The following is a 27,608-nucleotide window of genomic DNA, read 5'->3' as shown; positions in this document are numbered from 1 at the left end:
ATAAATATCTTAAAGACTGGGGCCTGTTAGCACAGACTTGTAATGCCAGCTATTCAGGATACTAGGGCAAGAACATCACAAGTTCAAGGGTTATATGGGCAACTTAGTGAGACACTGCCTTAAAATAAATCAACAAAAAAGGGCTCAGTGGTCGTGAGGCTGCCCCAGGTTCAATCTGTAGTACCAGAAAAAAAATCAAAGTACCTTAAAAGATGACATTAATAACCTGGAACATTTCCAACAGAGTAAGACTTAATACAAGAATATCTGAACCAGGCTTAAGCCCCTAGCTGCTTGTCCAAAAGATTTAGGGTTAGAGTCCACATGGCAGGTAACAACCTGCTATAATTCCAGTTCCAGGGACTCTGATGCCCTCTTCTGGCCTTTGTAGGTACTGCATAAATATTGTATATGTGCAGCAAAATGCCCATACACATAACATTTTACTAACTATATCTGAAAGGACGCCTAGGACTAAGGATGTATAGCTCAGTGGTAAGGCATTTGTCTTCCATGTCCAAGGTCTTGTATTCAGTCCTTAGCACAGTAAAATAAAAATGAAAAAAAAATGAATACCTACAAATATGAAAGGAAACAACAAAAGAACAGTGGAAAGCAAGGAAAAAGATAACAAAGAGGTATGACATAAAACTAGAAAACCAAGATACAAAGATAACTTAGCCTAATGGGCCATAAAGACATGTAGATGCGTTAACTTCATATAGTGGTCAGAGAGGAAGACCACAATGAAATGCCATTTCCCTCTCTCCCTCTCTTTTCAAGACAGACTTTCACTATTTATCCCTGGCTGGCCTAGAATTCAACAGAGATCTACCTGTGTTTGTCATTGCCTCCTGAATGCTGGAGTTAAAGGAATGTGCTATCGTGCCTGATCCATTTTATGTTTCTAACATGGGAAAAATTAAGACATATAATCTTCATATGACTTAAAGAGAATAGATTTGCATGGTCTCTTGTCTCTTTTCCTACTTGTTTAAGAAATTGTTGTTAATTACTTATTTATGTGTGTTTGCACATTTGTGCACAGAAGCCAGAAGAGGGTTTCAGATCCCTGGAGCTAGGATTATATTATAGGCAGTTTTGACCTTCCTTACATGGGTGTTGGCAATAGAACTAGGATCTTCTGCAAGAGCAATATGTACTCTTAACCACTGAGCCACCTCTCCAGCCCCTGCATGATCTTTTGTACAGTGCTGTTGGGTATACAGATTTGCCAGCCACTCTGAAAACACAGTTTAATAATGCCATATGAATTCAACATCTAGAAGCCAGCACCCTGGAGAATTTCATATATATATATGAAAGAGACACACATAATGACAATATATTATGTAGCTAGTGGGCTAAATCTAACCAAAGCCTGTTTTTTTCTCAACTGTCCACAAGAAAGAATAAGTTTTCAGTCTGTTTAAAGAATACATGATGGCTGGAGTAGTGGTGCATCCCAGCACTCTGCAGGCAGCTGGACCTCTGAGTTTGAGGCCAGCTTGGGGTATATACATAGTGATACCCTGCTCAAAAAGAGAATACATGAAGCGGGGTGGTGGTGGCACACACCTTTAATCCCAGCTCTTGGGATGCAGAGGCAGGCAGATCTTTGTGAGTTCAAGGCCAGCCTGGTCTGCAAAGCGAGTTCCAGGACAGCCATGACTGTTACATAGGGAAACCCTGTCTTGAAAAAAAATTATATATGTGTGTGTGTATGTGTGTATACATGAATACATACACACACACATATATATGAATACATGATAAGCTTTGGAAATTGGAAGTGGCTTGTCATTGGCATTCAGCAGTTCTTATGACTGCCTTCACCCTGTACCTATTTAACCAGAATGGAGCATGTCTGCACTATACACATGTACTGCAAGAAGAAATCAGGATCGCAAAAGAAGAGGAATAAGGAATATAAGCTTATGTGTGGGATGTACTTCTCTGTTGACTCTTTTTTCAGTAACATGTCCCTGCTAGACATGGAACATGGCTTTCTGGCTTTCAAAACTAGCTAGCTGTTAGAATCTCCATCACTATGAAGTTGCCATAAATGCTGCTGACTTGGATGTGGGCTCCATCTGAGCTGTGCTGCACCATGTCTACAGTGTGCTGTATGTGGAGTTGGTCCTGAACAATCCTCTATGCCTGCTGGGACAAACTGCCAAGTGAGCTTTCATTACTGGCTAGATTCTTTTTTCTGCTCTTTGCCCTTCTCTGTTGGAGTCAGCTGAAACACCTACATCACCCCCAGAAGAATCTGTGAATGCCTGAGTCCTTCTTGACTTGTGGCATTATGGTCTCCCGAAATTTTCAACCTGAAGGTCCTCACTTCCTGCCTGTAAGTCATTAGAATGAAACTTACAGGAATCCTTTCCAATTTTATCCCCACCTGACCATGAGAGAAGTGTATATTTTTTTTTAACATGGCAAGGTCTGTGGCCCACAATGCCCCTAACAATTCCTGATCAGTAGGTACATGCCAACAGTATTGTTGAGTTGTAGCAATATAATCCAGAATGTGGCGTCTCAGAATCACCATGTGGCTGCTTAGTGTAAATTAATGGAAATTATTAAAGAAAGCAAAAATATAAGTTCCTCAATCAACAATGAAAAACAAGTGTTTTTGCTTTTTAAAATTTTATTTAGGACTACACAGATGAAATAACATAAAAAGGACAAAAAGGAGTAGTGAACACAGGATTGTGATGGTCCTAGAGTAGAGGTGGTTGACAGTAAGTAGTTCAGTCTGACTCTTCAGCCTCTGAAATTATATTGCCATGCTTAGTCCATAGTAGGGCAACTTTACATATTATATAAAACCAGCAATTCTTCCTGGAAGAATTTCTGTAAAAGTGTTAATATCAGTAAGTAGATAGTTTGGTAGGAATTTTTGGTTAGCTGGTTTGGTCTTTTACAGACATAGTTTTATTTGTCCAAGGGTATTCTGGAACTCTTGTTGCCAAGGATATCCTTGAACTCCTGATCGCCTTGCCCCCATTACCCTCCCAAGTATTGGGATTGCAGGCAAGACCACTATATCTTTCTACAAGGTTTAGTGCATTTTGAAAAGCCACAAGATGGCACTCTTGTTCTTTATGACTGCATTAATTTCTTCAAAGATGTTCAGGAAGGTTGGTAAAGCTGCCATCTTATCTGTTAGTGTGGATGTCACCTTGAAAGGGATTCATTTTATTCAAACCTAAAATTGTAGCAATTCTTACAGAGAACCCTGAGTGCTGCTTAGTTAAAAAGTTCTAAATTTAGTTCAGTAACGTGTGGATATTTTAGGGAAAAAAAAGTTCAGTATTGATTCATAAAACACCAGCTTTTATGTGTATGTGTGTGTTTATGTGTGAGAGAAAGAGTGCTGATACCTGAGTGCCATAACGTCGTGCATGTAGAGGTCAGAGGACAACTTTCCAGAATGAGTTCCAAGGATTAAACCCAAACCGTAAAGTTTGCGTGGCAAGCCTCCTCCCAACCCCAGTGACCTTATTGTGCCAATACAACATCAGCTTCTTTTATAATAAAAATAAAGACAAAAAGCACAATAATCCTGGTTTTTTTCAATTAAATTTTTTTACTTTATGTATATGGGTATTTTGTCTGTATGTATGTCTGTGTACCGTGCATGTACCTGGTGCTCTTGGAGACCAGAAGAGGGTCTCAGATCACTGGAAATAAAGTTACAGACAATTGTAAGCTGCCTGTGTATCCTAGAAATTGAAGCCAGGGAGTTACAGATGGTTAAGAGCATCGTGTAGGTTCTAGGAATTTCACCCAGGTCTTCTAGAAGAGTAGCCAGTGCTCTTAATAACCACCGAGCCATCTCTCCAGTCCCAATAATCCCTCTTTGATTTCAGCAAATCTTAATAGATAGGAAAGAGTCTATAGACAGAGAGCTACCCAAGAAGCAGAAACTCAAGAGACGCTAGCTTTGCCAACTAAGTTACAAACCCAGAACATGAAACTTCTGGACAAGAAATAGATCACTTCATAGGATTATAGCTGGAAACTGAGGAGCCAAAATTGCCTGTGAATCACTGATTTGAAACCAGAAAGATCTGTAATTAGACTCTGAAGTCCGTCAAAGGTCCGCAGGTCAATGTGGAAAGTTTCAAGATTCCAATTCCCACCACACTCTGTACTCTCGGGCAATTCTTGGGATGATATAGTTATATAAAATTTGGATAATAAAGTGGAACTTGAATATTGAAAGGTTGTTCTGAAGATGAAGTATATCTAAATGGCTGAAGAAAGATTAAGGTCATTTTTGTCTACACTAAATTGCTTACCTTCCTTACAACTAGAACAGAGAGACATTGGTAGTGTCACATAGCATGAAACAGTTTGAATAAAATTATATGATGCAGTATTACCCTCCTCCTGCATGCCCTATGATTGGGTGATGCTAGGGATGGAACCCTGCCCCAGTGTTACATGTGGGAGGCAAGTGCTCTTCACTGGGCGAGCTATAACTTAAGCTCTCAGTATTTGGCACACACTGAATGCATTATCTGAGGAGGCCAGAAGAGGGGATCAGATCTCCTGGAATTAGAGTTACAGATTGTACTGGGAACTGAACTCTTTAGATCCTTTGCAAGAGAAGCAGCAAGCACTCTTAACCATGAAGACATCTCTTCAGTCCAATAGTTGGCTTCTTTTGTATTTAAAGGCTCATATTGTAGCCCAGGCTGTGCTGGTACTCATTATGTACCCCTAGGCTGGCCTTGAAATCATGGCGATCCTCCTGCCTCTGCCTCCCTGAGTGCTGGGATTAGACTGGGCTCATGACATCTGAATATTCATCTTTATTGAATAAAATGTTTGTGATGCTCACATTTTTTTCCAGGACATTCATGCTGGGTAATGAACATTTTATTTTTAAATTAAAATGTCGTGTGTGTGTGTGTGTGTGTGTGTGTGTGTGTGTACACGCCCGTGCCCATGGGGGTCAGGAGAGTGTGATGGATCCCTTGAAGCTCTCCAGCTTATAGACAACCATGAGCCACCTAATGTGGGTGCTGGGACCTGAACTGGTCCCCTGGAAGATCAGTAAGTGCTCCTAACTGCCTAGCCACTCCTCCAGCCCTAGCTCTTAGTTGAGTTTGGTGGCACAAGCCTATAATCTCAGGTTGAGGCAGGAGGATTAAGGGTTGTAGGCCAACCTGGGCTACATAATGAGTCTAAAAAAGAAAATTGCATAGCAAGTCTAAAAAAGAAAATTGATTCTTCTAGCATTCACTGAGGTACTGAGGGGCTTTTGATACGCTTCCTGAAATGTAAAGTACTTGATAATTTTAGCTGGAGGAGAGCAGAAATGTTCAGAAACAAATGAAGATTATGCAGAAGAAGCAAGCCCAGATCGTGAAAGAGAAAGTTCACCTGCAGAGTGAACACAGCAAGGCCATCTTGGCAAGAAGCAAACTGGAGTCTCTTTGCAGGGAACTTCAGCGTCACAATAAGACCTTAAAGGTTAGTTTTTATTTATTTTTTTCTATTTTACAGAAATAATGTTCTCAGCTGATTTTACAAGAGGTCATCTTGTATCTATTTGAAATCTGTGCCTACCCAGAGACGAGATATGAGCCTTTCTGGTTTGCTTGGGCTGATGCTTCGTATGAGACAATATAATGTGAGACTGATAGTATAACACTGTGTGTTAAGTGTGGGTTTCCTGTTCAAAAAAAAAAAGGAATTCCCTCATNTCAAAAAAAAAAAAAAAAAAAATGGGCCAGCAAGGTGACTTAGCTGCTAAAGGTACTTACTGCCAAGCCTGATGAGCTGAGTTGGATCCCCAGGACTCACATGGTGGTAGAGAACTGATTCCTACAAGTTATCTTCTAACCTCCACAGGCATGTTGTGGCACATACACACAATAAATAAGTGACTAAATAAAAATTGTAGAAATTGGTCTTACTGAAATTAATATTTTCCTTCCATAAATATCTTAAAGACTGGGGCCTGTTAGCACAGACTTGTAATGCCAGCTATTCAGGATACTAGGGCAAGAACATCACAAGTTCAAGGGTTATATGGGCAACTTAGTGAGACACTGCCTTAAAATAAATCAACAAAAAAGGGCTCAGTGGTCGTGAGGCTGCCCCAGGTTCAATCTGTAGTACCAGAAAAAAAATCAAAGTACCTTAAAAGATGACATTAATAACCTGGAACATTTCCAACAGAGTAAGACTTAATACAAGAATATCTGAACCAGGCTTAAGCCCCTAGCTGCTTGTCCAAAAGATTTAGGGTTAGAGTCCACATGGCAGGTAACAACCTGCTATAATTCCAGTTCCAGGGACTCTGATGCCCTCTTCTGGCCTTTGTAGGTACTGCATAAATATTGTATATGTGCAGCAAAATGCCCATACACATAACATTTTACTAACTATATCTGAAAGGACGCCTAGGACTAAGGATGTATAGCTCAGTGGTAAGGCATTTGTCTTCCATGTCCAAGGTCTTGTATTCAGTCCTTAGCACAGTAAAATAAAAATGAAAAAAAAATGAATACCTACAAATATGAAAGGAAACAACAAAAGAACAGTGGAAAGCAAGGAAAAAGATAACAAAGAGGTATGACATAAAACTAGAAAACCAAGATACAAAGATAACTTAGCCTAATGGGCCATAAAGACATGTAGATGCGTTAACTTCATATAGTGGTCAGAGAGGAAGACCACAATGAAATGCCATTTCCCTCTCTCCCTCTCTTTTCAAGACAGACTTTCACTATTTATCCCTGGCTGGCCTAGAATTCAACAGAGATCTACCTGTGTTTGTCATTGCCTCCTGAATGCTGGAGTTAAAGGAATGTGCTATCGTGCCTGATCCATTTTATGTTTCTAACATGGGAAAAATTAAGACATATAATCTTCATATGACTTAAAGAGAATAGATTTGCATGGTCTCTTGTCTCTTTTCCTACTTGTTTAAGAAATTGTTGTTAATTACTTATTTATGTGTGTTTGCACATTTGTGCACAGAAGCCAGAAGAGGGTTTCAGATCCCTGGAGCTAGGATTATATTATAGGCAGTTTTGACCTTCCTTACATGGGTGTTGGCAATAGAACTAGGATCTTCTGCAAGAGCAATATGTACTCTTAACCACTGAGCCACCTCTCCAGCCCCTGCATGATCTTTTGTACAGTGCTGTTGGGTATACAGATTTGCCAGCCACTCTGAAAACACAGTTTAATAATGCCATATGAATTCAACATCTAGAAGCCAGCACCCTGGAGAATTTCATATATATATATGAAAGAGACACACATAATGACAATATATTATGTAGCTAGTGGGCTAAATCTAACCAAAGCCTGTTTTTTTCTCAACTGTCCACAAGAAAGAATAAGTTTTCAGTCTGTTTAAAGAATACATGATGGCTGGAGTAGTGGTGCATCCCAGCACTCTGCAGGCAGCTGGACCTCTGAGTTTGAGGCCAGCTTGGGGTATATACATAGTGATACCCTGCTCAAAAAGAGAATACATGAAGCGGGGTGGTGGTGGCACACACCTTTAATCCCAGCTCTTGGGATGCAGAGGCAGGCAGATCTTTGTGAGTTCAAGGCCAGCCTGGTCTGCAAAGCGAGTTCCAGGACAGCCATGACTGTTACATAGGGAAACCCTGTCTTGAAAAAAAATTATATATGTGTGTGTGTATGTGTGTATACATGAATACATACACACACACATATATATGAATACATGATAAGCTTTGGAAATTGGAAGTGGCTTGTCATTGGCATTCAGCAGTTCTTATGACTGCCTTCACCCTGTACCTATTTAACCAGAATGGAGCATGTCTGCACTATACACATGTACTGCAAGAAGAAATCAGGATCGCAAAAGAAGAGGAATAAGGAATATAAGCTTATGTGTGGGATGTACTTCTCTGTTGACTCTTTTTTCAGTAACATGTCCCTGCTAGACATGGAACATGGCTTTCTGGCTTTCAAAACTAGCTAGCTGTTAGAATCTCCATCACTATGAAGTTGCCATAAATGCTGCTGACTTGGATGTGGGCTCCATCTGAGCTGTGCTGCACCATGTCTACAGTGTGCTGTATGTGGAGTTGGTCCTGAACAATCCTCTATGCCTGCTGGGACAAACTGCCAAGTGAGCTTTCATTACTGGCTAGATTCTTTTTTCTGCTCTTTGCCCTTCTCTGTTGGAGTCAGCTGAAACACCTACATCACCCCCAGAAGAATCTGTGAATGCCTGAGTCCTTCTTGACTTGTGGCATTATGGTCTCCCGAAATTTTCAACCTGAAGGTCCTCACTTCCTGCCTGTAAGTCATTAGAATGAAACTTACAGGAATCCTTTCCAATTTTATCCCCACCTGACCATGAGAGAAGTGTATATTTTTTTTTAACATGGCAAGGTCTGTGGCCCACAATGCCCCTAACAATTCCTGATCAGTAGGTACATGCCAACAGTATTGTTGAGTTGTAGCAATATAATCCAGAATGTGGCGTCTCAGAATCACCATGTGGCTGCTTAGTGTAAATTAATGGAAATTATTAAAGAAAGCAAAAATATAAGTTCCTCAATCAACAATGAAAAACAAGTGTTTTTGCTTTTTAAAATTTTATTTAGGACTACACAGATGAAATAACATAAAAAGGACAAAAAGGAGTAGTGAACACAGGATTGTGATGGTCCTAGAGTAGAGGTGGTTGACAGTAAGTAGTTCAGTCTGACTCTTCAGCCTCTGAAATTATATTGCCATGCTTAGTCCATAGTAGGGCAACTTTACATATTATATAAAACCAGCAATTCTTCCTGGAAGAATTTCTGTAAAAGTGTTAATATCAGTAAGTAGATAGTTTGGTAGGAATTTTTGGTTAGCTGGTTTGGTCTTTTACAGACATAGTTTTATTTGTCCAAGGGTATTCTGGAACTCTTGTTGCCAAGGATATCCTTGAACTCCTGATCGCCTTGCCCCCATTACCCTCCCAAGTATTGGGATTGCAGGCAAGACCACTATATCTTTCTACAAGGTTTAGTGCATTTTGAAAAGCCACAAGATGGCACTCTTGTTCTTTATGACTGCATTAATTTCTTCAAAGATGTTCAGGAAGGTTGGTAAAGCTGCCATCTTATCTGTTAGTGTGGATGTCACCTTGAAAGGGATTCATTTTATTCAAACCTAAAATTGTAGCAATTCTTACAGAGAACCCTGAGTGCTGCTTAGTTAAAAAGTTCTAAATTTAGTTCAGTAACGTGTGGATATTTTAGGGAAAAAAAAGTTCAGTATTGATTCATAAAACACCAGCTTTTATGTGTATGTGTGTGTTTATGTGTGAGAGAAAGAGTGCTGATACCTGAGTGCCATAACGTCGTGCATGTAGAGGTCAGAGGACAACTTTCCAGAATGAGTTCCAAGGATTAAACCCAAACCGTAAAGTTTGCGTGGCAAGCCTCCTCCCAACCCCAGTGACCTTATTGTGCCAATACAACATCAGCTTCTTTTATAATAAAAATAAAGACAAAAAGCACAATAATCCTGGTTTTTTTCAATTAAATTTTTTTACTTTATGTATATGGGTATTTTGTCTGTATGTATGTCTGTGTACCGTGCATGTACCTGGTGCTCTTGGAGACCAGAAGAGGGTCTCAGATCACTGGAAATAAAGTTACAGACAATTGTAAGCTGCCTGTGTATCCTAGAAATTGAAGCCAGGGAGTTACAGATGGTTAAGAGCATCGTGTAGGTTCTAGGAATTTCACCCAGGTCTTCTAGAAGAGTAGCCAGTGCTCTTAATAACCACCGAGCCATCTCTCCAGTCCCAATAATCCCTCTTTGATTTCAGCAAATCTTAATAGATAGGAAAGAGTCTATAGACAGAGAGCTACCCAAGAAGCAGAAACTCAAGAGACGCTAGCTTTGCCAACTAAGTTACAAACCCAGAACATGAAACTTCTGGACAAGAAATAGATCACTTCATAGGATTATAGCTGGAAACTGAGGAGCCAAAATTGCCTGTGAATCACTGATTTGAAACCAGAAAGATCTGTAATTAGACTCTGAAGTCCGTCAAAGGTCCGCAGGTCAATGTGGAAAGTTTCAAGATTCCAATTCCCACCACACTCTGTACTCTCGGGCAATTCTTGGGATGATATAGTTATATAAAATTTGGATAATAAAGTGGAACTTGAATATTGAAAGGTTGTTCTGAAGATGAAGTATATCTAAATGGCTGAAGAAAGATTAAGGTCATTTTTGTCTACACTAAATTGCTTACCTTCCTTACAACTAGAACAGAGAGACATTGGTAGTGTCACATAGCATGAAACAGTTTGAATAAAATTATATGATGCAGTATTACCCTCCTCCTGCATGCCCTATGATTGGGTGATGCTAGGGATGGAACCCTGCCCCAGTGTTACATGTGGGAGGCAAGTGCTCTTCACTGGGCGAGCTATAACTTAAGCTCTCAGTATTTGGCACACACTGAATGCATTATCTGAGGAGGCCAGAAGAGGGGATCAGATCTCCTGGAATTAGAGTTACAGATTGTACTGGGAACTGAACTCTTTAGATCCTTTGCAAGAGAAGCAGCAAGCACTCTTAACCATGAAGACATCTCTTCAGTCCAATAGTTGGCTTCTTTTGTATTTAAAGGCTCATATTGTAGCCCAGGCTGTGCTGGTACTCATTATGTACCCCTAGGCTGGCCTTGAAATCATGGCGATCCTCCTGCCTCTGCCTCCCTGAGTGCTGGGATTAGACTGGGCTCATGACATCTGAATATTCATCTTTATTGAATAAAATGTTTGTGATGCTCACATTTTTTTCCAGGACATTCATGCTGGGTAATGAACATTTTATTTTTAAATTAAAATGTCGTGTGTGTGTGTGTGTGTGTGTGTGTGTGTGTGTACACGCCCGTGCCCATGGGGGTCAGGAGAGTGTGATGGATCCCTTGAAGCTCTCCAGCTTATAGACAACCATGAGCCACCTAATGTGGGTGCTGGGACCTGAACTGGTCCCCTGGAAGATCAGTAAGTGCTCCTAACTGCCTAGCCACTCCTCCAGCCCTAGCTCTTAGTTGAGTTTGGTGGCACAAGCCTATAATCTCAGGTTGAGGCAGGAGGATTAAGGGTTGTAGGCCAACCTGGGCTACATAATGAGTCTAAAAAAGAAAATTGCATAGCAAGTCTAAAAAAGAAAATTGATTCTTCTAGCATTCACTGAGGTACTGAGGGGCTTTTGATACGCTTCCTGAAATGTAAAGTACTTGATAATTTTAGCTGGAGGAGAGCAGAAATGTTCAGAAACAAATGAAGATTATGCAGAAGAAGCAAGCCCAGATCGTGAAAGAGAAAGTTCACCTGCAGAGTGAACACAGCAAGGCCATCTTGGCAAGAAGCAAACTGGAGTCTCTTTGCAGGGAACTTCAGCGTCACAATAAGACCTTAAAGGTTAGTTTTTATTTATTTTTTTCTATTTTACAGAAATAATGTTCTCAGCTGATTTTACAAGAGGTCATCTTGTATCTATTTGAAATCTGTGCCTACCCAGAGACGAGATATGAGCCTTTCTGGTTTGCTTGGGCTGATGCTTCGTATGAGACAATATAATGTGAGACTGATAGTATAACACTGTGTGTTAAGTGTGGGTTTCCTGTTCAAAAAAAAAAAGGAATTCCCTCATATTTTGGTCACAGGTAATAAGTAAACATTGCAACCCCCACTCTCTAGCTTCCTTTTTAAAAGGTTTTATTTATGTGTATGGTGTTTTGCCTGCATGTATATATGTGTACCATGTGCATGGCTAGTGCTGGAAGAGGACAAAAGAGGGTATTGGATATGCTGTAACTGAAGTAAGTTACTGATAGTTATTAGCCACTATCTGCTGGGTGCTGGGAACTGAATGAACATGGTTCTCTGCAAAAGCAGCAGTGCTCTTAACCGCTGACCTATCTCTCCAGCCCACCCACCCCCCTCTTGAAGCCATGGTTTAGGAAACCCAGAGTTGCTGTAGAAAACTAAAGAAGTTGCCATGAAATGAGAAACTGGTAAATTTAGAATCAGTGTTTTGAGAAAGGAGCACTGCTGAGCACTAGGTGGATGTCAGGGCTGAACTGCCCAACATTCCGTGGCCATTCCCAGGTACTGAGTACTTTCGGCAGTTGCACGTAGATCTTGGCAGATTATACAGGAAGAGTGAGCAGATACCCAAAGATGACTTGGTATGCATGGAGGAAGAGAGAAAAAAGAGCCATGAAAAGGATCCGCCTCTTCAACATTGTAGCTGGCCTGTCCTTACATACAACAGAGTGGGATTTTGAGCTGGAACTCTGAGCAAACACCCCATCTCTTAACTACATCCCAGGGACCAAGATACAACAGCACTTAGGACATGGATTTTTCACCAGATAGGAATTAACATTTGCTTCCTTTTAAGATTTTATTGGGGTGGGGGTGTGTGCACACACACGCTCACAGTGAGAACCTGAATCTCTTGGAGTTATAGGTGGTTGTGAGCCACCTGATATGGATGCTGGGGACTGGACTTGTGTTCTGTATGAGAGCAGTAAGTGCTCTTAACCCCTGAGCCATCTCTTCAGTCTTACTTTTGATCTTTTGTATTTATTTTACTTAAAAAAAAGATTTATTTATGTGTATGAGATTTTTGCCTGTATGTATACCTGTGTACCAGTAGATAGCTGGTGGCTACGATCAGAAGCAGGCATCAGAAATGGGAATTACCCTGAACTGAAAGTTATGGATGGGTGCTGGGAATCAAACCAAGGTCCTCTTAATCACTGAGCTATCTCTCCAGCCCTGAACCTTTAAATAAGATACCTCTTAATGAGATACCTGGGCTAACAGTGTACGCCTGTAATCATAGCTACTTAGAAGACTGAGGCCAGAAGTAATGCAAATTTAAGACCTGCTAGGCTACAGAACAAGTTCAAGGGCATCCTGGGCAACTTAATGAGATCTTGTTTCAAAATGAAAAATAAAAATTGGACTGGGGATATAGCCTACTCACTTGCCGAGTATGCTCAAAGCCCTTGTTTCAATCCTTTTAACTTACTTCCACTACCCCCAAATTAAAGGTTAGGAGACATTTTTCCCTTTAACTAGTTGTTTTGAATGTAGTAAAATTTACATTTGAAGGTAAGCTTTTTAAAATAAGTATACCATTGGCCTCTTGACCTCGTAAGAGAGTTGTGGCCTAGAAAGTAAACTGAAGGAGGGTTGTCTGCTCAGACTCATCTAAGTTGATTTCTTGTGTGGTTATCAAGAAGCCTGTTCCAGTAGACAGTCAATTGATATAACTGGGACTCTATATCTCATCACTCTGTATGTTTTTTCCTTGTTTTTTTTTTTTTTTTCAAGACTAGATTTCTTTGTATAATAGTCCTGGCTATCCTGAAACTTGCTCTGTAGACCAGGCTGGCCTTGAACTCAGAGAAAGTTTCTGATCCTAAGTAAGGAGGACAAATTGTACTTTAGAAGCAGCTTTTCTTCCTCTCCACATGCTAGGCAAATACTTTTTTACCAGGCTGCATTTCTAACCTTTTTTATTTTTGGTGTGTGTGTCCATTTGTGTGTTGCGGGTAGTAGAGTTAAGTTTGCATGTGGAATCCCTCCAGAGCTAGGATTACAGGCACAGGCTGCCATGCCCTTCTTTTTATGTGGGTGCTGGAGGTTTGGACTCAGTTCCTAGGCTTGGACAGCAGGTACTTTACCAACTGAACTATTTCCCCTACCCTCTCGTTTGAGACAGGTTCTCACAATAAGTTGCCCAAATTGTTCTTTAATTCACTCTTTAAGCCCAGGCAGGCTTTGAACTTTTCAGCCTTGAGTAGCTGAGGTCAGGGCCTGGCAAGAGCAGCTTCTTTGAGCATTTTGCTCATGGGTGTACTATTAACAAAAATTCCTTTGGGTATTAGGAGGAAAATATGCAGCAGGCAAGAGAGGAAGAAGAGCGACGTAAAGAAGCAACAGCACATTTCCAGATTACTCTAAATGAAATACAAGCCCAGCTGGAACAGCATGACATACATAATGCCAAACTCCGACAGGAGAACATTGAACTGGGAGAGAAGCTGAAGAAGCTCATTGAGCAGTATGCATTGAGGGAAGAGGTAATACCATTCAATTGCTTTCCACAGCTTCTCCCTATTAGTAGTAACTTCTGTTTACTTTAAAAGTATTGTTACAGGATGTTTTAGAATTCTTTGTGTATAGTATAAGGTGGGTTTATTGACTAGGGAAAGGATCAAACCATTGCATAACCAGAAAGATTAAATAAGAGTCTATCTGCATGAATAGGCAAGATAATTTCCAGTTTTGTTAAATACTAGTTCCATGAAGTACTAGAAGATGGCAATTTTCACAATATTTTCTTATCTGGACTAATAATGAATGCCCCGGAATACCCTGCATCTCAAGACATTTGTGATAATCTATAGCCATTTCATTACATCTGTGTCTCAGGTTTATGTTTGTTTTTGATTTTTTTTCCTGTTGATATTGGGTTTTGCTTATTGCCCTGGGTGGCTTCCAATTCATGGGCTTAAATATATTTTCCTGTTTGAACAGCCCAGCCCAGCCTTTACATTTAAAAAAGTATTCTTTTTTTTTTTAAAATGGGGTTTCTCTGTGTAACAGCCCTATCTGTTCTTGAACTAGCTCTGTAAACCAGGCTGGCCTCAAACTCAGAGATCTACCTGCTTCTGCCTCCTGAGCGATGGAATTAAAGGCATGTGCCAACATTGCCTAGCAACAACTAATTTTTTAGGTTTTTGCACTGCTGGTGGTCAAATCCAAGGCCTTAGCCATACTATATGAAACCATACTATATGAACTTTCTGTTCCTAACGTAGCAACGTAGCTACCCTCAACCCTCCTGCCTCTGCCTCCGGAGTGCTGGGATTAAAGGCGTGCACCACCACTGCCTGGCCCTATTTTTTATTTATCTTTTAGTGTTGTGATCAATCCCATGAACCTTATGTATGCTAAGTATGCTTCATCATTGAACTTCTATCCCGGACCTCTGTCTTTTCTGTTTTTGTTGTTTATTTTAGGTATGGTCTTTTTCTGTGGCCCAGGCTAACTTGAAACTCCCTATATTCCTGCCTGGCCTGGAACTCATGGCACATGTCTTTGCTTTCTGATTGCTAAGATTACAGGTGTCCTGTTGTTTTTTTTTTTTTTTTCAGACAGTGTCTCACTATGGTCTTAAATAGGTTTTGAGTTTTCAACAGTCTATTTTTAATTTTTCATGTTTGTCTTTGTCTGGATGTGGGTTTGTGCACATGAGTGCAGTGGCCAGAGGCCAGAAGAGGACTGGATCCCTTGGAACTGAAATTATAGGTGACAGTGAGCTGCCCAAGGTGGGTGCTGGTAACCAAAATCGGAGCAGCACTTGTATTTGCTGAGTCATGTTCCTACTTCCTATGGCTTGAACTCATTAAAAATTTGTAAAAATTATTTTATGTGTATGGGTGTTCTGTTTGCACATGTATCTGTGCACATAAGGAGGCTAGAAGGTGTCAGATCCCCTGAAACTGGAGTTATAGTTGGTTGTAAGCATCCATGTGAGTGCTGGGATTCAAACTCAAATTCTCTGGAAGAACAGCCTTAAAATTCTTAAATTCATAGATATTTCAGTATATAACTCAGAAAGCTCTTTTTGGCCATATAATTTTCACATCTAAAAAGTGAAGTTAGCATCTGCTTGTCTTTTTAAAATTTATATGTGTGTGGGTGCCCCAAGAGGTCATAAGAGTGTATTGGATTCCCTGGAGTTGGGACTACAGGCATTTGTGAGCTGCCCATCATATGTACTGGAAAACAAACTTTGGTCCTCTGCAAGAGCAACAGCAAGAAGAGCAGCAAGAACGCTTAAGCATTTCTACTTTCCTGTCATTAAAAAATCTGAATTAAAATCCAAATAAAGTTTGTCTACTTCACTAGATTATGTCTCATCTCCAAAATACAGATTTCCTTGGTCTGTTTTTATTACTGAAGAGCTTATTAAATAAAGTTTTGTGGGTTTGTTGTCATTCAGGCTAAGATTTACTATTAATTTATTAAAGCCCTAATTTTCTTTTTGGTTTCCTCTGTAATCCTGGCTGTCCTGGAGCTTGCTATGTAGACCAGGCTGACCTCAAATTCACAAAGATCCTCCCACTGGGATTAAAGAAGTGTGCCTCCAGGCCAAATCCTAATTTTCTTACAATGATTTTTTTTTATTTTATTATTTAATGGACTGTTTCTTCATTAGAGAATCATGTGTTTGTTCAAATTCATAAATGAAAATATAATCTGCCATTTTAATACCTAGGCTATCTTATCACCAACTAGTATTCTTCCTGTCACATATCATACTATAACTGGAAGAATCCCAATTCTGCAGTTCCAAGGTGGCATGTTTTGATGTCTGGTAAGGCACCAAACACCTTCTTTTGTTTGACTCAGCAAACAGATTCTGGCACTGAGATTTAGCAGGATAGAAACTTACCTAATTGATAAATTTGCCTTCGTTTGGCTTTGACTTATGCTGCCTTCAATTGAGGAATTTAGCAAAATTTAATGGGTAGGGGAAAAAGGAATGGGCATAAAAGGTGTGTGTATGTGTGTGTCTTGATGTTTACTTTCTCAGTACACAGCAGAAGCAAGAATTTCAAAGCTTGTGGTGGTGCCTAGCTCCAACAGCGCAATGTTCTTGCAGGTGGTGTCAAACATTGTTACAAGTATAGGGATGGAAGACCTAGATTATTAGCTATGTGGGTTTTACAGAAAAGCAGGGCAAGCAGTGTTTTAACATCTTATATTTCCTCCCCATTGTGTTCCTCCCTTCATGAAGTGATGAAAGGAATTCTTTTTTCATAGCACATTGATAAAGTATTCAAACACAAGGAATTGCAACAACAGCTTGTGGATGCCAAACTTCAGCAAACGACACAGCTGATAAAAGAAGCTGATGAAAAACATCAAAGAGAAAGAGAGTTTGTAAGTTCTGTTCCTTAAGAAAAAAAAGAAAAAGGTATTGCCAGTATTTTAACTAAAACATTTAATGTCACCCAAGAGGTATGATAGTTAATTATTAGTTCTAGAAAGCTTTTTGGCTACTTCTGTTCAGAGATCCACTTGCCTGTCTCCCGAGTGTCTCCCACTGCCAGGTGGTGGCGGCGCACGCCTTTAATCCCAGCACTCAGAAGACAGAGGCTGGGTAGATCTCTGGGAGTTCGAGGCCAGCCTGGTCTACAGAGCTAGTTCTAGGACAGCAGAGCTACCCAGAGAAACCCCGTCTTAAAAAGCAAAAAAAAAAAAAGTAAAATAGAAGAGTAAAGATAGGTACCACCATACCTTGCCCTAGTTTTGTTTTTGAACAAATTGACACTATGATCGATGTAACTATTTTGTGAGTTTATTGAGTTGGGGCCTTGGCAGAAGATGAACTTGAACTCATGAACCACCACACCCAATTTATGATTTGCTAAGGACTGAACCCCAGGGCTTGTGGATATACGGCAAGCGCTCTATCAACCGAAGCGTCATCCTTCACCAGTTTTTTCTTGTTGCTTTTTTATGCTTAGAATCCTGTTATCTAATTTCTTTTTTCCATAGCCTTCTACCCAGTCTTATCTTGCTCCTCAGGTAGCTCAGCCATTTGAGGTACTTAGCAGTGTTTTCTGCTAATATTAGACATGTGATTATTTTTACCTAAAATACTACCCTTAAACCTGAATTTTGTAAATTGTTTTAGGCCTCCACAGTACCTTTACCTTTTTCTAATTAAGAAGTACAAGATGCCTTTCTGCTTCTGTAAGCATTGCTAAGAAGCATAATAGTGGAAGGTGAATGTAGACGGCAACTGAAAGAAGGTATTCCATTTTTAGGGTGGTCATTCTTGCTAAAACAGTGAACAAAAGGGTGCGGTAGAATTGGATCATTATTCGATATTATATTCACAGTTGTAATTGCTATTAGTACTTTTGCAAGAATGTTTCTGTTTTCTAGTTACTAAAAGAAGCAACAGAATCCAGGCACAAATATGAACAAATGAAACAGCAAGAAGTACAACTAAAACAGCAGGTAACTTGATAGTTCGGGATAGCGAATTTTAAGAAAAATCGTTCATTTACTAAGTACCTTCAATCTTCTCTAAGGTGGTGTTGCTTGTTCCCAGAAAAGGAAGCAATCACACATCTTTTGGAAGTCTCTTTTCATTTAGGGTGACCTTCCAAATATGAGTGCCCCTGGTTTAAAGTACTAAAAGACTTATGTCTTAGTAGGCTCCCATTCCCAAATCTCAGCCCAGCTGGGATAAAATTAGTTATCCATCTTTCATGGCTTTCATTTGTGTTACCTCATTTCTCACTAAAGGAAACTGACAAACTTCCAGATCCAAAGAATGTTATAAAATTTCACATACCTTAACATATTTGTAATTTTGTGCCAATTTAGCACCTAAATGGTTTTAAAACTACTTGTAACCATAGTTTCACTTGTAGGTAGTTTTGTGAAATGCTTTTAGCCAAGGCTTTCTCTCCTTTTCACTCCAGATTCTGTAGTTGTTACAATGTTTGGGATAATAGTGTGTACTATTCATCTCTTTTCTTGAGGAGATGGTCCAAGAGAGACTTCTGTCTTAATAGCTGAAATTAGGTGTTTGTAATTATAATCTACCCCCTTTTAGCTAAATATTATTGAAATAATTATCAAGTTTAGTGCAAGGCTCTTTATAAGTAATACTCTAGATACATTAAGCCTGGCTTCAGTCTTTTTTGGTTTTTCGAGACAGGGTTTCTCTGTGTAACAGCCCTGGCCATCCTGGAACTAGCTCTGTAGACCAGGCTGGCCTTGAACTCACAGAGATCCACCTGTCTCTGCTGGGATTAAAGGTTTGAGCCACGACCCCTGGGCGGCATCAATCTTTATAATCACCTCTTCTGGATACTATTTTTTTTTTAAGATTTATTTATTTATTATGTATACAGTGTCCTGTCTACATGTATGCCTGAAGGCCAGAAGAGGGCACCAGATCTCATTACAGATGGCTGTGAGCCACCATGTGGTTGCTGGGAATTGAACTCAGGACCTTTGGAAGAGCAGGCAATGCTCTTAACCTATGAGCCATCTCTCCAGCCCCAGTTACTATTTTTTCAGTCGGGTAGGACATTTTACACTATTGGTGAGATAAACTTCTTACAAAGCAATTCTAACTTTTTTCAGACAGGGTTTCTCTGTGTAACAGCTCTGGCTGTCATGGAATCTGCTCTGTATACCAGGCTGGTCTCAAATTTAGAGATCTGCCTGCCTCTCAAATACTGGGATTAAAGGCATGCATCACCACAACCTCACAAAGCTAGCCTAATTTAAGAGTACAAATTTTAATATTTTTCACCATAAGTTATGATCATGCCAGAAGACTGGTAGGAAATTCAAATCCCATTACTGCTCGGGCCTATACATTCCGTTGTACGAATGGAGATGAGTGTCAATGTGGATGGAGTATAAAGTCTATGTTTCTGCAGCTGTTGATAAACTGACCTGTGCCATCTGTTTCCTTTGCTGTCACTATCCTTTTCAAGAGTTGATCTCATTTGCTGCTTTTACTGTGGTATTTCATAGTAGTTGCCTTGGCCCACTGTTTTGTGATTAGCCATGTAAGTCCAAGTGTAATGATAGTTACTGTCTATTCACTACTGTGGGCCAACATTGAACTCTCTAAAGAGACAGCCATGGTATAGGTGCGGTGGTTGCGCATACCTTTAATCCCAGCACTTGGGAGTACAAGGCCAGCCTGGTCTACAGAGCTAATTTCAGGACAGCTAGGGCTGTTACACAGAGAAATCCTGGGTCAAAGAGAGAGACAGACAGACTTCCTTTGGATGTCCCATCATCAAAACAGGCTTCACTGAAACTACTGGAGAGTCTAATTCCGAGTGCATTAAGAGCTCTTGACTCAACTTGAGCACCACTGTTGTCCCTGACTTCAGGCTGTCAGCCTCGGATGTTAGAGTGGAACACACCTCCACTAGCTTTTGCTCAATCCTCACCATTCTATTGCAGTTCCTATTCTTTTCCTACACTTTTATGCAGATACTCCTTGTTGCCTGTCTCCTAGTGATCACTTCTAGCCTGATGAACTTGTCTGCTGCTGCTTCCCCCACAGCAGCACCTGCTCCAAGTGCTTCCCATATGGCACACCCACCTATAACTGTGGGCAGGCTGCCTTCCATCATATCCCATCTCATCTTTCCACATTTTGTTAGATGTTATCTATAATATTCCTCTCATCACTGGTTACATGGTCTTCTGGTGTGTAAGATTAAGAATCTTATGTGCATGAATGCTTTGCCTGTGTGTGTGTGTGTGTGTGTGTGTATGTATGTAATATATGTATATGCCTGGTGCAGAGTCAGAAGAGGGAATTACAAATAGTTGTGAACCTCCATGCAGGCACTGGGAACCAAAGCCCATGTCCTCTGCAAGAACACCAAGCACTCTTTCCATCCTGCCCCTTTACTTCTGTGTATTTTGTGATCTCAGGAGAGGGAAAAGAATCTCTTCCTCTGGACTTGTTTCCTTGTAATAACATTAGACTATCTCTGAACGGTTCCCTCCTGGATCTTAAAGCTTTTCCTTTCTTTTGACACGATGTCCTTTCTTCTCTGGAGGTTTTCTCTAAAGGAGAATAAAGGGTGGGCTAGCTTATGTTTGATATATGTGTGTGCGTGCATGTTTGATACATATACATCAAATTCCTTGAACTTAAAAGAAAAAAATGGTCCTTCTTACTTTTTATTCTTTCCTTAATCATCTCACTATCCCCAACCACCATTCTGCCTGCGCTCAGGAGATATTCTTGATACTAGGCAGAAACATGATCTTTTAATTTTCACAGGTTGGGGCATAGCTCAAAGCTTTGCAGGGGGCATGAAATTTCTGATTGCCACACCCAATGCATTTTAATTAATGGGGTTATAATTAATGCTAATATTCCTGCATTTTAAATATGTTAACAGCAATAACCTCCCAAGTACTAGATCTCTGTGAGTTATTAGAATTTCAGGCATCTGACTGCTATCCAGAGATTGGGTGTTTGCTGTTGTCATTTATAACAAATACCATCATGTAGTTAAGTTTATGAGTTTGAATTGTTTACCTAGAACTCAGAATAACCAACTTTTTATTTTGTTCTGTAGCTTTCTCTTTATATGGATAAATTTGAAGAATTCCAGACTACTATGGCAAAAAGCAATGAACTTTTTACAACCTTCAGGCAGGAAATGGAAAAGGTATTTGTATGTTTTTTAGTAGACTGAAATATAAAAGGGATATTTTGAGCTCTTTATTACTACTTAGAGTGAGTTTATATTGTTATGATACTGTCTTTTATATCTTTCCAAATAGAGGGCTATATTTAGTCACTTTTTTCTTTAGTGTGCCCCCAAGTATAGCTTATATTTATACTTTTAAGATTTTTCCTTACTTGCAGTAAATTCCTTTTTTGTTGTTTTGTAATAGCCTAGCTCTCCTGGAATTTGCCCCATAGACCAGGATGGCCCTTGAGAGCTGCCTGCCTCTGCTTCCCAAGGGCTGGAATTAAAGACTTGCACCACCAATTCTCAGCTAATTTCATTATTAGAAATAGGCCTTTTCAGTCACATAACAGGCTTACTTCTATTCATTTCAAAAAAAATTCCGGGGATGGTGGCGCACGCCTTTAATCCCAGCACTCGGGAGGCAGAAGCAGGCGGATCTCTGTGAGTTCGAGACCAGCCTGGTCTACAGAGCTAGCTCCAGGACAGGCTCCAAAGCCACAGAGAAACCCTGTCTCGAAAACAAAAACAAAACAAAACAAAAAATTCCTTTTCTTGGCTACATTAAAAGTAGACCAGACTGGCATAATTTGACATGACCTTGAATATTTAATGCTCTATAAGCTTAGCCCACCACACCCCATGTTTTATGTTTTAGGAGTTTCACTATGATTTCCAGGTTGGTTTTAACCTCTAAAACTCAAGCAGCTCTCTTGCTTCAATCCTCAGCCTCTCAGCCCAGGTAACTGCCGCTATAGGTACATATCACATCAGACTATAATAGAGAGTTTTTAAAAGTAGTGTTCAAGGGGCTGGAGAGATGGCTCAGAGGGTAAGGGCACTACCCTTCCAGAGGTCCCGAGTTCGATTCCCAGCAACCACATGGTGGCTCACAACCATCTGTAATGAGACCTGGTGCCTTCCTTGCCAGCAGTACATTGTATGCTTAATAAATAAACCTTTAAAAAAAAAAAAGTAGTGTTCAAAAGTACAGTGTAAGCCATGACTATTATTCCACTGAATTACGAGTGTTGGTTGATGTTCCAAAGCACCCATGTTGGGTGGTTCACAACCATCTGTAACTCCAAGTGATCTCATGCTATCCCTGTTCTACTGTCTGGGCATTTTGCTCATGTGCATATATCCCCCAGACACATGAATACACACATGGCTCCGTGGTTAATAGTGCCCGTCATTCCTTCCTCTAGAGGGCTCAGTTCAGTTTCAGCACCCAAGTCAAGTCAATCATAAATTACCAATAACTCCAGCTCCTGGAAATCCAATGCCCTCTTCTGGTCTGCATGGGCACCCACAGCCATGTGCACATAGATATACACATAAATAAAATATAAATCTTTAAAAATCATGATTGTAAACAAGTTGTTCTGACTGTGTGTCCCCCGTTTACTCTGTGTGTATACATGCATGTGCAATGGCACATGTGTGAGGGTCAGATGACTAATTCTGTGAGTAGGGTCTCTCCTTACACCTTGTAGGGTCCAGGGATCAAACAGGTCCATCAGGCTTGGTGGCAAACACCTTCTTACTTTTTTTTTTTTTTTTTTTTTTTTTGAGACAGGGTTTCTCTGTGGTTTTTGGAGCCTGTCCTGGAACTAGCTCTTGTAGACCAGGCTGGTCTCGAACTCACCGAAATCCACCTGCCTCTGCCTCCCGAGTGCTGGGATTAAAGGTGTGCACCACCACCGCCCGGCCTTACTGGCCCTTTAAAGGAAATAAAAAGACCCACCAAATTCAGATAGTGTTTGGCTCACTAAACATGTGCTCAATTATCAGGAGCTAAATAGTACCACCTTCAAGTATTTTAGACCAAGTAATCTAGAGACTTCCATGAGCAGGTGATTTGTTCTGCCTACCAGTCTTTTGAGTTGATAATCCGATCGAGGGGTAACTTTTAGGCACAGTAAGTATTAGCTGAATTCCAGCACATGCTCACTGTTGAAGTGGAACACAGTTCAAGACAGGGATTCCCCAAATTTGCTATCCTTGTGGAAGATCCTGTGGGATGGAAAAATACAGATCACTACTCAGTTCTTCCATGAGCTCTTTCCACCGCCTTTGTCCTAATTTGTGTTAGCTACCAATAAAAAGCATCTGGTCTGCCTTGTTCTGCTTCCCTTAATAGCACCTGGGGCTCAGTGTCCTGACTTGAAAATCTCAGCTGGAATACTGAGAATGTGACCAATTGATAAGCATAGATAAATCTCATTCTCAACTTTTCTTGTAGCAGAGGTTTAAGAATTTCCCTTTGCCTTTAGTCCTAACAATCCAGAGGCATAGGCAATCAGAGGCCAGCCAAGTCAATGCTACACACACACACCCCACACCCCCCCACCAAAAATGTTCCTATGATTCTTTTGGGTCTACTTTATTATCTTTAGCAAAATTCAAGGTAGATAATTAAATTCCACCGCTTCTAATTCACAAATGATTGACGCTTATCAACAGCTCAGTGAGGCAAATGCAGAGAAGGAAGCAACGTTAAAGCTTTTTTGATGGAACAGCTGGTAGGATTAGAAATGGAATTAAATTAAGCCCTGGAGAGATGGCTCAGTTAAGCTTACTTGTTCTTGCAGAGTATGCGAGTTCAGTTCCCAGCATCCACATGGTGGCTCACAACCATCCATAACTCCAGTTCTAGGAGATCTGATGCCTTCTTTTCACCTCCTGAGAGCACCAGGCACATGTTGTGCAAACATACATACAGTCTAAACATTCACATATATGAGGAAAATTTAACTGGTAATTTAGAATTTTAAAGTTGAATTATGTTCATTCACAGATGACAAAGAAAATTAAAAAACTGGAAAAAGAGACAATGGTATGGCGCACCAAATGGGAAAACAATAATAAAGCACTTCTCCAGATGGCTGAAGAGGTAAGATGACTCCCTGAGATTAGGATGTGTCATTAGTTATGCGCAGGGTACGATAATTACTGAGTAGACTGATGCTTTTCCTCGTAGTTGGATAGTGGTAGAGTCCTGAATGAAGGATCAAACATTTTATTTACTGCCCAGTTAATACAAGCATCCTCTGAGACAATGTTTTCCCAAACTAGAATTCATAATAATTCTTGCTATAAAATGCCAGGATTACTAGGTCCCAGCCAAAGGTGCTGACTGTCTAAGTTAGGTCAAGCACTTGCAAGAATGGCTAAAAGATGACTGGGCTTGGCAGTGCACACCTTACCAGCACTCAGGAGTCAGAGACAGGAGGATTTCTATGAGTTTGAGGCCAGTCAAAGCTACATGGTGAGACCTTATCTTGAGAGACTAAAACAAAATCAACTGAGAGGGTGCTGATGCATTGTCCAGGCCTAGGGAAGCTCATTCGTTGGACTTCCTAGTATGACTACCAGCAAACACCCCGAATGCCTTTCTATCTGAAAAAAAAAAAAAAATACTTTTTGGCCATGTTCCAAGTGAAAATGTATTGCTTGCAGTCACTACACATCTTCATAAATTTGACAGGACTGCACAATGTTAGAGCACATGTGTATAAGAATCTTATTCTGCCAGGCAGTGATGACACCTGCCTTTAATCTCAACACTTGGGAGGCAGGTACATCAAAGCCAGCCTGGTCTACAGAGTCAGTTTTAGGACAGCCAGAGCTAAAGAGAAATTGTGTGTGAAAAACAAACAAATTATTGTTCTAAGTAATCTTAGTTTTGCAAGTCTTTGACAACTACCTTCAATTTCTTTAAAGTTAATGTGAAATTTCAAGTTAAGGGGATTTCATCTGCTTTTAAGAAACAAAATTTAAAGCCATTATTAAATAGCACAGACAATCAAGGCATGAAAACTTAAGAGTATTAGGTTTCTAAAGTAGACATATATAATAAATACCAGGTAGTTACCAATGTGGTTCAGTGCAGTTATTTTTGTTTAAAAACAACACCTAATTTATATTTAATGAGGTTATGGAACTGTCGACTGGTTTTGTTTTTCATTTGACAAAAAAAAAAAAACCAACAGAAAACTGTCCGTGATAAAGAGTACAAGGCCTTTCAAATAAAACTGGAACGGTTAGAGAAGCTGTGCAGGGCTCTTCAGACAGAGAGAAATGAGCTCAACGAGAAGGTCGAAGTCCTGAAAGAGCAGGTCTCTATCAAAGCAGCAGATGGGGACTTGGTGGCACCTGCGATGCAGCCCTGTGCTGCCCTGGATTCATCCAAGGAGATGAACACTTCAAGAAGAGCCCTGGGAATGCACTTGGAGGCTAGGGCCAAAGCCAAGTCAGTGAGTGAGAGAAGAAGTGCTGCACAAAAGCCCTCATCTTCAGGTTCTGCGCAAGGCATTGAGTCAGTTGACTAGGGTGAAATATGATCGCTGTATTGAGAGATATATTTTGTGTATAACTTCCTCTGTTAGTAGTAACTATTGGTTTTGTGGTGAAAATTTTCTTACTTTTTCTACCATATCTGTATTTTCTTAGAACTACTGGACTTATGTGGTACAGGAGGCTGCTTAGCAGTTTGAAATAGTTTTAATCTATAAATTTCCTTCATCTATGTTGCACATCTGCCTCATTTTCCCCTTTGTTGGAGTGCATGTCTTCATTGATTTGTCCTCTCTCTTTCTGCTCCTTGCACCTAATTTTCCCAACTAAAATCATTCAAGACAAGGCCATTAAAGGAACTGTGTTCTCATGATGGTTCCTTGATGTGAAAACAATTTTAATTTAAGCATGTTGGCCCCTTAATACAAAGAAAAATACCAAGGTGATTACCTTTGCTTAATAGCCTATTTAAAGGGGGAACATGTCAGAAACAAGCTTAGCATTTTTCATTCAAATTAGCTTTTCTTGATTTACTTGACAAATTGAGATGACCACATAACCTTGAAGTTCTGACAGAACATATATAAAGATGTTACTTGTGAACAAAATAGGCAAAGTAGGCAAAGTATTGGATGAACAGACAATGTTTCTGTGACTAAAAGTAGTCATATTGTGCTAATTTGGGGATAGAATGTACCACATGTGAAATTAATTTGGACTACCTGATTACTGTAGTAGATGGTGGTTTACGTACTTGTTCTCCATTTCCCACAAAAAGCTTATTTGAAAACTGCTCTTCCTTGCTTTGTGAGTTTAGAACAAGAATAAATTCATATGAAGCTTATATTAGGCAAAAGCTTTTTTTCAGTCCCTACAAGTTCCATCAGCAAAGCACTTTGTTTCCAGAAAGAAAATTTAAATTACGAATCAGCACTAACTAAAACATTTAGTTTCCAAAGTAAAAAACACTGGAACCAGCATTTTTTTTTAATCTTGGGAAGACTTGGCAGATTGTTTACATAGTCAAAACGACCTCTAACTTATATAAGCTTTCTGGTTCATTTCTCTTTTCTTAGATGTTGTCACTTAAAACAAACCAGTATTAATGTTTCTATACTTTAAATTGGGGAATTTCAAAACTAAGCAAAACATGTCTTAGTTCTTTTTGTTTTCTCAGTGTTGAATGTGGCTCAGCCATGCAAACTACTAGGTCTTTATTATTTTGGTATAATTTGCAATGAAATGCTTTATAAAGTAATTTTTCAAAAGGTTCAAGTAACACACACCACATTCTATTCAGCAAATCTTTCAGACTGACACTTGTCGAATTGCTTACTGGACTGAATAAACTCCATTTCTCTTTGCTAAAAGTTTTATCTGTAAACTCCTGTGACATTCATGGTCTAAACTGGATTCAAAGAATTGAAAACTGTCCAAAAATAGAAAACAGTCCCGGGAATAGAGTATCTTTTTAAAACTATTCCGCATTGGTCATGTAATCAAGGGGTCAGACAGTAGAAGAAATTCATAAAGTTGATTATTACTGTCAGTTCATCAGAAACAAGAACAATCCCTTCCAATAGCCTCATAAATACTCTCCCACCTTCAGCTACTAGAAGTGCTGGATCATTTCCCATGAAGGTTTATCAGAAATTTAATCTACTTTGAAATTGTTACTATTGATCATATTTCATAAATCTGCTGGATACACAGCTTTTAGCATTTTATTAAGCTATGTATGTAGCCTGACACATTTTGTGTTACTTATCCTATGTGGAAGACTGTAAATCCTGGACCTGTTGCAAATTTGCAAGGGTTTCAAAAGCAATGTGACTAACATTCCTGGCCTGCTGCTTTTGACTTACATGCATTGTTAGCTAGATGTTTAGAGGAAAAGGATTCTGTCTGGGATGTGTCCAGAATCTTTCCTTTTCCCATTACCCTGTGAGTAAAAACAAATGGGACCCCAGAGAAGGATACCCTCCCCTAAAGT

General features: G+C 39.9%; 1 protein-coding gene across 2 annotated transcripts in view; it reads left to right on the top strand.

The window, feature by feature from the left end:
* The window catches only part of Txlng (taxilin gamma), a 55,817-nt gene extending 28,652 nt beyond the window's left edge, over positions 1–27,165 (top strand). Inside the window, exons 4-10 of one of the 2 annotated variants that reach the window (XM_050160598.1) lie at positions 11,277–11,447; positions 13,931–14,125; positions 16,878–16,997; positions 18,009–18,083; positions 21,200–21,292; positions 24,117–24,212; positions 25,312–27,165. In XM_050160598.1, the coding sequence (XP_050016555.1) occupies positions 11,277–11,447; positions 13,931–14,125; positions 16,878–16,997; positions 18,009–18,083; positions 21,200–21,292; positions 24,117–24,212; positions 25,312–25,650 (1,089 nt within the window). In that variant the 3' untranslated portion in view covers positions 25,651–27,165. Of the gene's footprint in view, positions 1–5,319; positions 5,491–11,276; positions 11,448–13,930; positions 14,126–16,877; positions 16,998–18,008; positions 18,084–21,199; positions 21,293–24,116; positions 24,213–25,311 lie in introns of both variants that reach the window. The other variant, XM_050160597.1, reaches the window with a different exon arrangement.
* The last annotated feature ends 443 nt before the right edge of the window (positions 27,166–27,608 follow it).

This window comes from Alexandromys fortis, unplaced genomic scaffold, assembly GCF_014885135.2.
Source record: "Alexandromys fortis isolate MF-2015 unplaced genomic scaffold, M_Fortis_MF-2015_v1.1 scaffold_120, whole genome shotgun sequence".
NCBI classification, from domain to species: Eukaryota; Metazoa; Chordata; class Mammalia; order Rodentia; family Cricetidae; genus Alexandromys; species Alexandromys fortis.
This window is presented reverse-complemented; position numbering and strand designations above follow the sequence as displayed.